Source organism: Diprion similis, chromosome 5, assembly GCF_021155765.1.
Source record: "Diprion similis isolate iyDipSimi1 chromosome 5, iyDipSimi1.1, whole genome shotgun sequence".
NCBI lineage: Eukaryota > Metazoa > Arthropoda > Insecta > Hymenoptera > Diprionidae > Diprion > Diprion similis.
This window is the reverse complement of record NC_060109.1, coordinates 6,478,442-6,494,316: the sequence shown is the minus strand read 5'-3', so window position 1 is coordinate 6,494,316 and position 15,875 is coordinate 6,478,442. Positions and strand designations below refer to the sequence as shown.

At 38.3% G+C, this 15,875-nt stretch overlaps 2 protein-coding genes across 2 annotated transcripts; both read right to left on the bottom strand.

Moving 5' to 3' along the window:
• Positions 1-446: 446 nt before the first annotated feature.
• Positions 447-3,819, bottom strand: LOC124406249. Its single transcript, XM_046881601.1, has 2 exons — positions 1,644-3,819; positions 447-547 (listed from the first exon to the last, which is right to left on the bottom strand). Exons 1-2 carry the CDS (start codon positions 3,817-3,819, stop codon positions 447-449), a joined length of 2,277 nt encoding a protein of 758 aa, XP_046737557.1.
• Positions 3,820-4,424: 605 nt separating this feature from the next.
• Positions 4,425-5,099, bottom strand: LOC124406399. The gene is made up of 2 exons (XM_046881808.1): positions 4,727-5,099; positions 4,425-4,636 (listed from the first exon to the last, which is right to left on the bottom strand). Exons 1-2 carry the CDS (start codon positions 5,097-5,099, stop codon positions 4,425-4,427), a joined length of 585 nt encoding a protein of 194 aa, XP_046737764.1.
• Between the last annotated feature and the right edge of the window lie 10,776 nt (positions 5,100-15,875).

Below are 15,875 nucleotides of genomic sequence, written 5' to 3'. Positions count from 1 at the left end.
CATAATTTGAATCACACCACATACTGTTCATCCACGCACTCAATTGTCCTGCCATATTTGTCGGCCATTTTTCGCGCACCGGCCGTTAGGCCACGTTTTGAAATTTAACCGTCTTTTACGTTATCGGTTCTCGTTTTCGAATGAGCTATTCTCTTTTCTCCGGTAAGCGCGTTGATCATCCCACTTCTGATTGTTAAATTAAACGGTATAATGCGGAATCGGAGAGGTTCAAATAAGCGAGAAAGTTATCAGGATTTCGAATTATGCCGGCAATTGATTTAATTATTGAACTATTTAATTGACATACAGAACAGCACAACAGAAATCGCAAACGGCGTGTCGAGGTTCACCTCGGCACGAAAAACCAATTACAAATTACAATTAACGAATTTAAAGCTTAAATTAATTATCTATTATTTATCGCGCGCGCTCTACTTTTCGACTCCTCACATTCGCGATCTTACACGCACTAATCTTCCTTTTGCTCGCTCGCCTTTTCCTAAGCTGTCTATTGTGTTTCGGACTTCGCTCTGTTCGGGCCTATTACCTATATCCGTACCTTCGCACATACATAGTCACATACACATTTCGCATACATACATACATACACAGTTCGCATCGCGCAAATCGTTAACAATAATATATTCAAAAAAAAATTCGAAGCGATACAAAACAAAAGGAAAAAGAAACAGATACTCAATTCGCCTCCCGCGATTCCACAAACAAAATAGAAAGAAAATCAAATCTTAACTAAACCTTAAATCTACGTGCGCTAGTCGCGTTCCTCGTCTCAACGGGATCAACAAAACAAAAATTAAAATACAGAAAATTGACAACGATACGAACACGCTACTCGTGATCGTCCTTCCCTTAATTATGAATATCGGCGCTATTCGCCAAACCCTAACAGAATTATCGCGCTAATCGCAAAACATACCCTACAAGTACTCGACAGTAATTCTTACTTAAGGAAGTTCTATCGTTTTTCCAAAATCTTACGAATCACTTGAAATTTTAATATGACGTAGAAGATACAGTCATAAAGAAATGGTCAAATTTTTGAAGTGATTCACCATCTAGTTTGTTAGATAAACGCTATCAAAAATCATGTTTCTGGGGCACGTTTCCTATACTTAACACGTGAGAGACTCCAACTACAGTTACATAAGTAATTATAACAAGAGAACGGATCTTACCGATTTTTTGAAAAAATAACATATTATTCTTGACTATATATAGATGCTTTAAAAAAAAATGAAAATTTTTGACCATCTAGTTTCCGATTTATAGTCTTTCGAAAGTAAGAATTTGCGCTCGACACTGAACGTGCAGGGGAGTGATTGTGTTGACGCGGCAACGATGCGAGGCGACAGCTGGCCAAGATGCGCGCGAAATTTGAATCGATAGAGCCCAAATTTTCTGTTTCTAGCAAGGTGAAGGAAGGAATGTTTTTTTTTGTCTGAATGATTGGAAAATATTTATTCATATTTAATTATTTTAATTTACATTATAATGTAATAATGAAATATAAACTTTTATTATAGAAAAACAAAGTATTAATGAAGATAATACATAAAAACAACATGAAATAACGAAAACTCAATATATTTCGATATGCTTGAGAGTTTGAAGTTAAGACCTACTTTGCAGGTGCGATATTATATTGTCGATAATTTTCTTCATTTTGGTAACGCGTGGTTTTTTTTCCGTCGTTTCTTTGGTCAATAATTCCCTAATTGCAGCTTCTCCTCCTGTCGCGTAAACTGTTGTCAGAATTTCGAAATCGAACCCAGCGCTTGCTATTCTTTTGATAATTGCGTCCGAAACTACGCCTTTCAAATTTTTCAAAGACGGTGTACAAATTTTCATTAACACCGAGTTTTTATATGGTTTACAGTGCAAACAAAAATCTTCTTTCTCGACAAGCAGATGGCACAATTTCTCTAATATATCAACATCAAATAATGCTTCGTGAAATTCGTCAGTCATTGTCAATTTTAAAAAATCACGTGCCAGCGTCTCCAGTTTAAACATTCCATTTTCTTTTTTTCTTTCGGGTAAAACTTTTCGCAAAATCGCCAAGCTGTCTGAAAATCCTGCGATCTTTTGGAAATTTAGAATCATTCCATTTTGAATGATATACCGAAGCAAGTGAGCAGAATCAAACGAAACATTATGAGCTACAAGAATGCAAGGTTTAGACGAGAAGTCGATAAATTCTTGAAATGATTCTAGGGCGTCCCGTGGTGACATCGACGGGACTTTTTTGCCGTTGAAATACAGATTTCCTTTAACGAACTTTAATCCTGTAATTCTGGACGCAGTAGAATCGATAGCTTTCGATGGATTGACGTATACACTGAATTTTCGATCTTCAAATTTTGCTGCAATTTGTAAGATTTCTGATGTTTTCGACAATCCAGACGTTTCGAGATCGAAATAAATGATGTTGCAGTCGTCCGAAGATAAAAAAACATCGGGTAAATCTTCAGCAGTATTTCTCAGTGGTACATTAATACTTGTAGAATTTTGCACGTCGATATCCATACCACAATTTCTCTCGTATTGTGTTCCTTCAGACTTCTTCATTGATTTTCTACAAGTTTCTTTCGTTTGAGTGAGTAAATTTCGACGTGCTTTACTTGAAGGCAATTTCGCCTTTATCGCTCTCTTTTTTCTCTTTTGGTCCAACTTCTTAGTAAAAGATTCGGTATATTTTCCAGGAGAAAGATTCAAATATTTTGAATTGACGTTCAAAACAAACATTTCTCCTTCGTTTTTCGTGCACACGGTGCTGGCTAATCTATAATCCGCTGCTTCGCTTTGACTATAACAACCGTTTTTCGGTGTTTTGTGAGCCATCATGTTGTTAAAACTTTCGTTAGGCTGACTGGATGCGACAATCGAAAATTTAGCAGCGTTGCCCGCATATTTCTCGAATATTTCCGACAATTTTGCGTGCAGTTGTACGTTTTGTAGCACTATTTTGTGCGGCTGTTTGCACCACGTTCCACAGTTTTCATGGCGACCGAAGAAATGCTCCGGAATATTGCGAAGACTTTTGGCTAGGTTGGCGCTGTCCCCTTTATTTTGAGCCAAAGCGTAAGAGAAACATTTCTTCAAATGGGGAATAACTTTCTTATCCCTCATTTCTTTGAAATTTTTCCTCAAATCGTATAATGCGCTCATAAAGTTTTTTCTCAGATGATTTGCATCTGTCAATTTGTGAACCGACTCAGGATTGCCTTGTCGTACTGCAGCGATTGTTGAACTATCCTCGTCACCGATGAGCACTTTGACGTTTAATCCAATTTCTTTGAGAATCGTACTGTCATTGACTAGAGTTGCTCCTACATCAGGCTCCATCGCCTTAGCACTACCAGAAAAGTTTTGTCGGCAATCATGGTCGGATTTATCATGACCAGTGCTGCAACGTTTGCATTTCCTATTACGCGCTGCAAAATCTAAAACTTTCCCACTTAGGAATCCGATTATGGTACCATAACCATTTAAGCTATTATAGCTCCGTCCGTTGCCTCGTTTGCTCCAACCCATATCATATGATACGATGATGTTGACGATATTTCCAACGGCTGCATCGAATATTTTTCTTTGGTCCAAGGCATCCTCTGTACCTTCAGGGTGCTGAACGTCGACATTCGTTGAAACTCTCAGAGACTCCATGAAAGGGAAGATGTCTTGGACTACATCTTTTGGCCTAATTACGGTAGAGAAAATAGAGAAAGAGAAAATCTGTAGGATGCATGAAAGACTATAAAACACAAAATTTGCCGAATGTTCCAGTTTATTTCTTGACATCAACTGTAATTGATAAAAATACAAGTAATAAAACTTGAAAAATTAGAATTCATAAAAATACGAGTACTAGGTGAAAAACGTCTTAAAATAAATCGTATGTTACAATTATTTATATACAAAATTCCTATAAAAATAGCTGTAAAATGCTATGAAAATCTAATTATTAATTTACACGATTAATCTTATTGTTCCAGCTTTTGCTTTCCAATAATTGGTGTCAAGGCACTGTATCGTTCAACAATCTGAAAGAAAACAAAAACAAGAGCAACGACAATGAAATTGTGCACTGCGAGGGAAATTAAAAAACTATCTATAGCATCAAGGGAAATAATTAACTTTGATCCACCGTTGAGTTTTTTTTAAAGTACATAAAATTGTCTATTTCAGACATTTTTTAAAAAAACTGTTGTAAATACAGAGTAAACTGTACCACAGTGGATCATGTTCTCAACCGCAGCAGGAAATTTTGTAATTTCTCTTCTCCGCAGTACCTAGTTTCATGATCATCACTCATTCTGCGAAGAATGTCTTCTCAATATTTTGTACTCACCGTAGCAAATGCTTTTGTTACAAAGCTTTACTACGCTAAGGAGAAAATATGAAACTTACATCTCCTGACATAACTTGTTGACATTAGCTATGACTAATTGTTTTTCTTCCTTCGCAGCTTCTCGACATGAGTCTTTTGCAGCAGCTTCTATAGCTGGCCCGATTTCCCGTTCATATCTCTTGTACAGGTTTGCTGATATCGGAGGAACATTCAAACAGGCCAATAGCTTGTTCAAAGCTGTTTCCCCAATGCCGGAGTGGACAGCACCTGAAAAAATATTAAAGATATTTAGGCTCTAGTTAACTCATTTTTAATTATCAAAAACCATTCTATAATTTATAAGAATAATTTACTTACCCAACACAGCTTTCGTATTGACGTCGGCTCGATTTTTATTTTCTCCTGTGCCATGCATTTTTCCGGTGTGCACTCGTGTCAACGTTGAACACTCTTCGCAGGAAATATTTAGAATACAGTTCAAACCCATTCGCGATTCCTCTACCGTATTCCTCAAAAAAATATCTTTTTTGCATTTGATGCATTTCAAATGTTCCGAAAGGTATTGCATGTCGACAATACGTCTACCGTCGAACGAAAATTTGAGGTTAGGCGGGGATCTTGGCACGTTTTTCGAAAGATGCGCTTCACGCATAGCCGCCACGGCTTTCACTTGTTTATCACGCACTTTTTTCTTGATAAAACGACCCTTTAGTCGTGCTCTATCTGACATTTTTTATCAATTTTATGGAACTGTTTAAATGTTGACAAAAGTTGGGAATCGCGCTGTTGCCACGTTCAGTGCCGCTATGTGTTTACGTGTGAGAGCTCGTTCATATATAACAGTTCCGTGTAGAGGCGTACAGTCTCTGTTCAAAGTTTTTGCCCTACCGCGAAATCTAGAAATAGGATGTAACTACACGGAGCGGGCTAAACTTTTGGCTCATACGTGTACCGATAGAACTACCTTAACAACTTAAATAGAAGCGATTAATCGCGACGCATCCGAAACTTCACTATCTTCCGAAACAAATCAAACAAGGAAACTAGAAATAATAACCCAGCCAAACAGAGCGCTCACACTTAGCGATACGCGACCTACACGAGAGGTGACACTTTCTGAACACGCGAACGCGACTTGACCCTGTGCAGCGGAATTTGGGCTGCTCGCAAATAACGAAACGAATGACTCTACTCAACATGTACAATAGCCAAAATTGACTCGATACGTTATCGCAAAAAAACAAAATCAAGCTCCGGCCACCAACCAAGGAAATCGGCAAACGAATTTCGAGTATTGTTTGACGCAATTAAACATGGCCAACCGTTACCCGGTGCGCCGACCTAAACCGTTGTCGAAATTTGTCCGCAAAGAAGCGATAGCGCTTACCGCAATGAATCCAGACCAGAAAAATCTCCGTCACGATAATTGGACAATGGTCCCGTCTTCCGCGAATCCCAAAATTTTAACACCAATCGCTCAACTCTCTCAATAACCCAAAAAAACTATCTTCACAAAATTTTCGCAGCCTTCGCTAGATTCAGCACCAGGACGTAAGTGTCGGGCTTCCGCCACGCGGAGCCGGAATTCCAGCTTAGCCTCCTCGTTTTCGAAATTCCTCGCATTCCATTGGGTGGTCGGTTACGCAATTCTTAAATCTAGCTTATCGCTAACGTAGGTTTCCGCTGTCGCGGGTCGCTGATTGGCCGTCCGTCTCCCAGGTTCTCCGCCGTCGCCAATGACGTGTGGATTGTGCGGTTGTCGACGGGATGGTGTGTCGCAAGGAAGGTAGGCTACGGTTCGCTGGCCAACAGCGGGAATCTCGTCCGTCTCGGTTTCCCTCGGGGCAGAGCTCTACGTTGGCGCTCCCTCCGTAGCCTCGTGTGAGACCCTCCGCTCGTGATGCACCCTCCGTCGAGGTCCTCCGTCGTGACGGTCTCGAGGTGGTCGGATTCGTCGTCCATTTCCCTGTTTGGTGTCGTATATGCTCGAAAAAAAAAAATAAACAAAAGAACCTGTAATACTTAACTCGCTAGCCTGTAAAGTGTCCTCTCTCAGAGTTTCGGATGCGTGACCCTTGTCCTGGCGCTCTTTAGATAATCATTCTTGTCGCGAAATCCCTTGTTAGAGTCCCACCTAAGGTTCGGGGAGCTACTGGTAACGAGCATCACAAAAAAAAAATGCCACGTTACAATATAAAATTCGAAATTTAGCGTTTGCAGTTGTCTACGTTTTTGAAATGTCACTTTTCAACGTGTTTTAGTTTTTTTAGTTGTAATAAGCGTTGTTCTCAAAGGGTATTTAATATCTACTGAAAACTCTTTTGCAGTTTTAACTGATTAAACCTATTATGACGACAGAATTACATAGCTGATGCCTCCACATTTTATGCTTTAACGTACCTTTTGGGATGACTAAAATTATCAGAATCAATTATGTATTTATGGATCCACATAGTCACCCGTATTCCGTGCGACAGTCGAATAAAAAATTGTCATCATTTTTGAAGGCTGCTTTTCCATGTTTCACAGATATTCCTGGCCAAAATGACATCTTAGGGCTAATCACCCTCGTTTATTCAGCGGAATCAAGGGGGAAACAACTCAAGATTTTTTTGAACAATAATTTTTTGGGTTGGATGCATGTGAATTAATGCCTGTAATCCGAATTAGTATTCTCTCATTCAAAATAAGTTTTTTAATTCAATATAATTTCTTCAAATTCACTTATTGCAAATTTCTGTAATGGTATAATAATTTATTCCAATTTAAGTTCATATCCGATTACTTCTATTTAATTTTAATATTTCCGGTTATTGTAACTTTATGATCTGCATTCGAAGTAATTTTTTAAATTGAAGTTAATTTTTTAATTTAATTCACTCTAATCCCAGTCAGTATTTTATTATTCCGATTTATCTCGTTTCATACGAAGTATTCTTCTTAATTCAACTTAATTTTCCTTCAACTCATAAAAATTCACCTCTTACACATGTGTGTCGTTCATTATTATTTTAAGTGTAATTCCAGATCTGACCATTCAAATTCGTTTTTCGTATTTCCTGCAAATCGAATATAATTCACCACACCTCATACGATAATTCATTACCTCAAATCGAGGTAACTCCGAACTTAGGCGATTCTTTGAAAATATTGTCTTCTGAGAATCTGATATGTTTTAATGCAATAGTCATATTTTGAAGAGCAATCACCGTCATTACACCTCCTCCAATATAATCTGCCATTTTGTGATCTCTGCAATTTTATATGTTTGCTAAGTACAGAAGGTTTAATAATGCAGTTCTGTTATACAGTTAAATACGTATACATGTACGGAATACATAACTTCATGATTTGTCTTACATTAAGGGGGGATTTTCTTTTTGAGCTGAAAATAATGTCTTATTTGAGAGTTTTTACTAAGGTAACTATCTGGTCGATGACATTTCAATGTACATATTTCGGGTAGCAGGCGTCCTGTTGCAAGAAAATTATTGAAAAAATTGTGTAATTGTCTAAATACACAAATAATATACCGGGACCATCTCTAGAAACTCAACAGAAACTGCGCATGCGCCAAATGATTCAATTTCATTGGTCAGCGAAATTGCCCCGCGGAGTAATTTTCGTCAGCTAACCAAGGCGACCAACGTACACGAAATGTGACAAGGCTCTGAATTTCTCGCGCGTAAAGTAGCGTATTGAGGTTATGTTAATATTTATTCCTACTGATCGTGAATTTTCTAAGAAAAGTGTCATTCAGCAATACCGTAGTTGATATTAGAAGATATTTAATCGACACAATAAAGGCGTCAATGGAGAAACAAATATCAAAAGCTACAGAAATTGGATCAGTTATTTATTGAAAGAAGAAATCTGAAATTAAATGTGGAACGTTATCAACGAGTGGGAGTCTAGGCAAACTGAGGCAGGTAAGTAAAAATATTGTTTATTTTAAACAGATTCTTTATTTACATGAAATTAAAAATGAATGGATTGTTGAAACCCAGTAGAAGATTGCTCCAGAGTAGAGTTGTTACAGTGCAGTGCTCCGGAAGCCAGTAATCAGTGCCGATGAACATGAAATATTTAAATAAAATCAGTAACAAGGAATAAAAGAAATAGTGTATCTTGAAACACAAAGCTTAGGAGTACAAAAAGTAGCAATTCGTTTTTCTGTCGCAATTTATTGAAAATTAGTGGTATCCAAAAAATTAGAAGCTCTTGTCTGATAATAATATCTTTTAATATTTTCAGGTGGGAAACAAACATCATCGAAGCGAGACTAAAGTTGTCAGGCGTCGAAGCGTGTGAGTAAATTTCTAATACTATGATATTTGCATATTACAATATTTTCACATGTAATCAATGATAAAATTCGTTTGTTCTGACATACTTAAAGTTTCAAGTTTGGATAATATGATGAAAATCATACCTTACCTGATGGTCAAAACGTTTTGGTGGCTAGGACCCTAGTTTCTCGATTGGTGCCATCGTTCCAACCATCGAACCTGGTTGTTCCGTTGTTCCATTAGACAACAGGTATCCGAAGGAATTTCTTCTGGTCATCGCCACCTTCTGAACATCAGTCGTGGCAAAATTGAAGAGCACGACACGCTACAGATCATGGTGTTTGAATATTCCATTATTTTAGATCTATCGAGCCAATAGTAATAAGTTGGTTATTCAACAATTGCTGCTAACTAATTTTACAGAGCAATCATTCCGTGCACCATTGTAATCCAAGCAGTATTATTGGCCCGCATTATTTTTCAAATTTTATTTTCGGCAGTTTTGATATTTTATTTTTCACTCTCTTGGTATTCAATTCAAATGAATAGTGTTTCAAGTGTTAAATCAGATTCCAAGGATGAATTTTGATGTGTAAACTGAACCAATCTCAATCTAAAAATGTTGGATAACTTCAGTTGAAAATGTCTCTAAAGTCAATATTAATCGACAGTATCATCTGACTAGCTAGTTGCAGCTATCATCCGTGCTTGAGCCTCGTTCAACCCCGGTAAGGTCTAAGGAATGCATTCACTTACTAGTACACGTTACAAATGATCACTTTGTCTACAATAGGACTTACTTGCTGGCTGACTTTTTGATGATGAATCTTCATCAGGGAGTCATCCGGTAACTTATTGAAAGCTTGAAACCAGATTCAATTTTATACTCTTACAATGGTCCTTCATTGAAACTGAGAGTTTGTGAATCTCCATTTATTACAATTAATTCTGCATCCCATGTTAACACTGTTCGAAACAAAAAATCTCATCCTAAGATTGGAAATGGAATCTGCAATGCAAAAGTTATCTAGTGGCACAAGTTAAAAACAAAGAACCTTATAACGGTTTCTGCGACAGAGGGATTCCTTCCGGATATTCATGTTACTGCATGATGTTCGGAGCACTATGAACAAGATATTGTATTGGATTTAGGTTTAAGTAAATATTTTCATGAACTTCAGTGAAAATTAGATATTCATTTGTTTCAAAGGAACAAGGGGTACAATGTTGAACCCGATAAGTCAATATTTTCATATGAATGTTCTGAACATTACTCTAAAACATGATTATCCTTAAAGTTAATTGTGACACTGAGGCACATTTTGAAAATGTTGATTTTTAACTTGTGTCACAGAATTTTTCTGAGTTTTACTCTTCGGATTAGATTTTTTTAGATTAGATTTGAAATTAAAAGAAACCGTAAGATCTACAACTTCCTTTTCCAACCAACAAAAGTGGCCGATGATCTCTGCATGTGTCATGAATTGAATGATGGGAAGAGAAGACATCAGCGAACAGCAGAGATGCTATTATTTTGGCTGTATTTTCTGTTGAAAGAAAAAAATTTCATTGTTATTCTTAATGTATGAAGTAATGAAAATGATTGAATAAATTGTCCCCACCTACCTGCTTCGTTTCTTCCAAGCACCCAACATTTGAACAGATTTCTTGTTTCAATCGAATAGGACGAATTTTCAAAGAGCATCAGCATTAAATTCCCACCGTTCTTTGAACAATCAATTCTCAATAACAAATGCTTCCCAAGCCTTTCCGAGTGACTATCTCAGTGACTTGATATTCTAACCTCAAAAATGCATGTGAACTACATCGCCGACAGAAACAGAGTTTGACAGCAGGGTCTCGGAGTGGCCAGACTGCACGGACGGCGGATTTAAATTCGCGCATGCGCAGTTCCTGTTTAGTTTCTAGAGATAGTCCCGGTATGTGTAAAGCTCGAATTTAATCAATCGGATAGTTTTGTCAGCAAAATTAAAAAATGAGGCATTATATTCAGCTTAGAAAAAGCAAATACCCTCTCAAAATATTACTTTCTTGCATTCATATCAAATCGCAGTGAGCGCGTTAAACAGCGACGAACAAAGTTGCAATCAACTGCCTGCTCGATGAAGCGTGGCGCTGGATTCTGTTTTCGTGTAGTGGAAGAGGTGCGGTAGTGGGGGCGAATTCTTGTCTGGCGCTTGTGCTGGGTTCTGCGGTCGGGTAGTGGGGAGAGATTGCAGAGTAGTGGGCTTACTTCACGTTCAATTATATGCTAGCAGCGCCAAGCTCACCATCTCGACCACTGACAAACGCATCCAAGCAACATCTTTTGTATTCTGCTCCTTACGACGCTTGAGTGATTGAGTCCTCACATGTAGTATTCGTAATTCATCAATAATCCTGCCAACTGCGTTATTGTGTATCTATATTTAAATTTTTTGTATTGTATAACCTTGCGTATATATGCATACGAATTAATTACAAGATGGCGAACTATGTCGAAAATCTTTTGAATGTGATTCTGTCTCTAGATTTCAAAGACGTAGTCGATGAATATGGAAAGCCTGCTCCACCAAGTTCAAATATTTATCAAACCGTCAGCGATCTACTCAATAATGCAATTAAACCCAAATACATACATGTCATGATCCAAAACAACCGATACAATGTACTGTCTAAGATTTTGCAATTTCATGGCATTTCGACCAGCGGCTTCTTTGTAGATTCGAAACAAGATATTTCTTTGGATTATAGCAATACTAGCCTCGAAAAATTATTAGAATTTAAAATTGAGTTTTCCCATAAGACATGGGTGACTATGGATCCAGAGGAGGTTATTTATTCGAATAGTTTGCGTCGTTCAAGGAAGTACGGTACGTTGAAGCGTAAAATCAGGACGGATCAACTGAATAAAGCGTTTCATGATGAAACGAAACTGCCTTGTGCGATTTCTTTTAAGCGATGCAAACAGTCTGGGACTGGCATGTATATAACTGTGATAGGGTTATGCAAGGAATGTGGCTGTCAGTTTTCAGGTGTGTAATAAACAAACCAATGCCGAATTCTGCCGTGGTCATGGAATGTTCTGTGCAAAACTTCGATCCAATTATGGAGCATAAGAAAAAGAGGCAACTTAAAGGCCAACGGAGGATAGAAGTGTTCAAAATTCTAGCGGAGGGCAATCAGTTGCCGTGTATTTGGCGGTGAAATGAAGCCGATCGAGTTATGGAGTTTGGCGATGATAAACCACCTCACTTACCTCATATAAATACTTTGCGTAAAGCAAAACAAGAGAGAAAAGATAAGATGCTCGGGATAACCCAAGGCCTAAATCCATTGGACAGTATTTATAAAATGAAATACGAACAACACGCGGGAACCATTCACGGAATTGGACTTGACCCATTGTTTGTACACTATTGGACGCGGGAACAAATAGCGATAGATTTAACGCATTCTCATCTTGTTTTCGTAGATGCTACTGGTTCACTCATTAAAAAACTTAAACAACCAAACTCTGAGTTGTTTGCCTACATTTACCTCTACCAAATTGTTTGCGACACTGGGACTTCAAAAATGCCAGTCTTTCAAATGTTAAGTGCTGCGCAGAATACCAATGCGATACAGTATTGGCTTTTCGAGATTTTAAGAATTGGTAGTACGCACAAAGCCAACTTTTCACGTCCGCGTGAAGTCGTTTGCGATTTCGATAAAGCCCTGATGGGTTCAATAGTAAGAGCTTTTGGCGATTGCAAGGATCAACGTGATTATTTGTCCAAATGCTTGGGGGTTCTTAATGATGCAGCTGCAGAAAGTCTACCTGCTTGCTTTGTAAGATTAGACATTTCGCATTATGTTGCTTTCGTGACTCGCTGGAAATTATTTGCTTCACCGTTGCACGGTGTTAAAACTTTTTACATCATGGTAATGTGTTTCGTGAACCAAAGAAGTAGAGTTTGATCATTTCAAAAGCACTATCGAGTTAACGATTGTCCTATGCTCCAGCCGAGGAACTGGACAAACTGAAGATGGCTCTGTCAGTCTGGCTGAGAAAGCTCGGGTTTCTTTGACTAAGCTGATTAAATCAATGCCAGATTTGAGCGAACTTTACACTGACGAAACGGTCAAATCAAAAAATGGTCAAGAGCAAAACAATGATAAAACTGAGAACTGGCCAACGAACGCTTTTGCCATTGATACATGGGCTCATCAATTTTTCCAAGACTGCATGGATACTACGCGCACAGCGCCAGTCGGGGTTGATATAAACCCGTACTATTGTCCAGCACTGGCACAGAAAATTAAATATATGCTCCCATATTTCCCGGTTTATATGGGAGTAATGATTTCCAAATTTCATTATGGAGAAATAAACGCCAGCTCATCGGCAGTAGAGGTAGAATTTAACGATTTGAAGCATCGCCTGCTCAGAAATAACAATCGCCCTATGCGTATTGACAAATTTTTGACGCACATATATGATCATTTTCTGGAAGGGCAAAACTGGCCGTTGCTGCGGATAATGTACGAAGACCAGAAAATGTTAACACTCATTTATTTTATGTAGACAGTTCACGTACTACCGTAAGCAATGACGACAACAAATACCCCGACACGAATGAGGAAGCTGACAGTCAGTCCAGTTTAAAAACTCATCAATCCGAAATTCAAACTGGCAGTAAGATTTTTATTGATTACACTAATGAGCCAAATGCAAATAGAGATCTTGCAGCGACTACAGCTGACTTAGTGGATACAATCTCGGACTCAATAATTTCAAGGTCAAGTATGGATGCAACTGAAGATTCGAAGATTTGTGAATTGGCTGTGGAGCAAAATTGGTGAAATAGAAACGAGCCGAAAAAAATAAAAAGAACTTACCTTGATCCACGCCCGGATTGGGGTGTATCTGGATTAAATAAAAAACGGCTGAGCATCGGCTTGTTGCGGGATGGAAATTCGTGTCCCATGATACCGGACAAGAATTTAAAAATAATCGTGCTGAATACATGTGGATTCGATAGTATAATGAAAATTTATGGCATCAGCATGCAGAAATGATCGATTTCGTGAGGTTATCAATGCTGCTAAAAGCGATGCTTCGAATTTTGTTAAGGCCTTTTTTGACAAGCGGACCTACTGAGGTGTATAAAATGAGAGCTCACATTTTAAGGCAGATAGAATGCTTTGTTCAACCCCAAAGAACACCTCGTGTGATCAAAGTAGATGCACTCTCGAACATTGCTAATATCTGTGAATATGTGTTTTTGTCTGATTCTGATTGCAGTTAAACGAAAGTGGTAGAATGTAAAACGTGCAAATCTTCTCGCGATATGGGGAAAAAAATAATAGCGCCTCTAGATTTCAACGGGTTGGAGGAGGATGGTTTTGCGAAATTAGCAAAAGCATTATTGCAAGGCACGGAGTCAAATTCATGTTGTGGACGAATATGCGAAGCAGCAGTTACCTATGGATCACAATTATTTATAGAGCGTGAATACATGTTAAATAACGAGCTTTCGGTGGATGAGTTTCCCGGAACGATAGAGCTACAAGGAAGACGATACATTCTGTCAGGAATTGTGATGCACAGTGATGTGATACGCAAACGATGTGTAAAGTGTAAGGTGAAATTTTGGTCACGCGAGAGGGATGACCTGACGAAGACTACTCCCGTTTTCCTTCATCTTTTATCAAATTGGTCACGCGAGGGGGATGAGACGGTGTATTTTTTTGACAAAGACAATTTGATGAATATTAAACAAAATACACACCACCTGCCGCGGCCGTGATCCGTCGGCTGACAGGGCTCTAGGCTAATCAATTAATTGGATATATAAATTTGTTGGGCGCCAATTAGTTTGAGGAACTAATACCTAGATTTCCTTTCAAAATACGGACATTTATGAATAAATAATTAAACAAAGAACTCGACTAGCTCGATTATTGAAATGGAAGAGACAACATAGGGAGGATACGTGGAGGATCAAAAGCAATTGCAAGACCATAGAAAAGCGTATAGGCGGAGGTATATAAATTTATTTACTCACTACTTGACAAAACCGGATGAAATATCCCAATTGATCGACGACAGACGGTCAAAACGATTCCACAGAACAATTATGTATATAGTATGTCGAAATCAACTGAGCGAGGCAAAGACTCCTCGAGGACTACTCACAGGTAAAGGTGTAAATTATGCGCAGCCGGCTTGCGTCGATCTAGCGTCTTCGCTTAGTTGCCGATCTGCGACAACGTGTACGACAGAAGTGCTTATGTTATGTACAATGTGAGTCTTTCCTCGTAGAGCGTCATATTTAGTCTAATAGGGTTAGTGTCGATTATAGAGGTTCGGGGTTGATCGAGTTCTCGAGGAGTCAATTCGAGTTTTGACGCCGAGGAAGGGTTTTATTTTCCTGTCACAGGGATAACCTGACGAAAACTACTCCTGTTTTTCCTTTATCTTTTATTAAATTGGTCACGCGAGGGAGATGACCTGATGAAAACTACTCCCGTTATAAGTGACGTCTTCCACACCAAGTGTGTAAGGCTCATGTAGCTGAAACTGACAGCGGGTACTAGCAGCCAAGAGGTTCTGGGCTGAAGTCGTAACAGAGCCCAAGCACTCCGTGCATATACGTAATGAAAAAATTTCAAAAATTCACACAATTCTCAAAATCCGAAAATTTTTAGAATATGATAGAATAATTAAGGAATAAAATTAGATTCAAAAACTTACCGAAAATTCCAATAAAGTACGGAAATTAAATGCATTAGGAAAATGCAGAAATTACATAGAAAAATGAAAATAAAAAGGAAAGGAGCAGGAAATCCGCTACGTCCACGTCGTCTGCTCTGGATAACGCAAAGAGCGGTTACCATTGTGGTGCTCCGTACTGCATTGTATTGAACGCAACGAAATAAGGAAAAAAAATAAAAGACGCCGAAACCAATCTGACACTACTGCGTTGACTAAGACTACTGTTCCGATTTGGGGTTATTTTTGATAAAGAGAAATAAAGATATAGCGACTCAAAAATGAAAAGCCAAATTTTTTCTGGCTGAAGCAAGCGTTGGAATCAAATGGGATGGCAAAATATTTCACGCTTATTATTCGTATGTAAGACCGTCTCATTCAAAAAAATGTTATCAAGCTGTTTCTAAGATCATACAGCGATATTGTTGACTGCCTGGAACAACTTGGAACACGTTAAAAA

Coding starts and splice junctions, on each gene's coding strand:
- LOC124406399 (XM_046881808.1), bottom strand. CDS start 5,099: ATGTCAGATAGAGCACGACTAAAGGGTCGTTTTATCAAGAAAAAAGTG. Junction 4,637..4,726: donor CAATACGAAAGCTGTGTTGG/GTAAGTAAATTA, acceptor ATATTTTTTCAG/GTGCTGTCCACTCCGGCATT.
- LOC124406249 (XM_046881601.1), bottom strand. CDS start 3,819: ATGTCAAGAAATAAACTGGAACATTCGGCAAATTTTGTGTTTTATAGT. Junction 548..1,643: donor TATAATATCGCACCTGCAAA/GTAGGTCTTAAC, acceptor GTACGGATATAG/GTAATAGGCCCGAACAGAGC.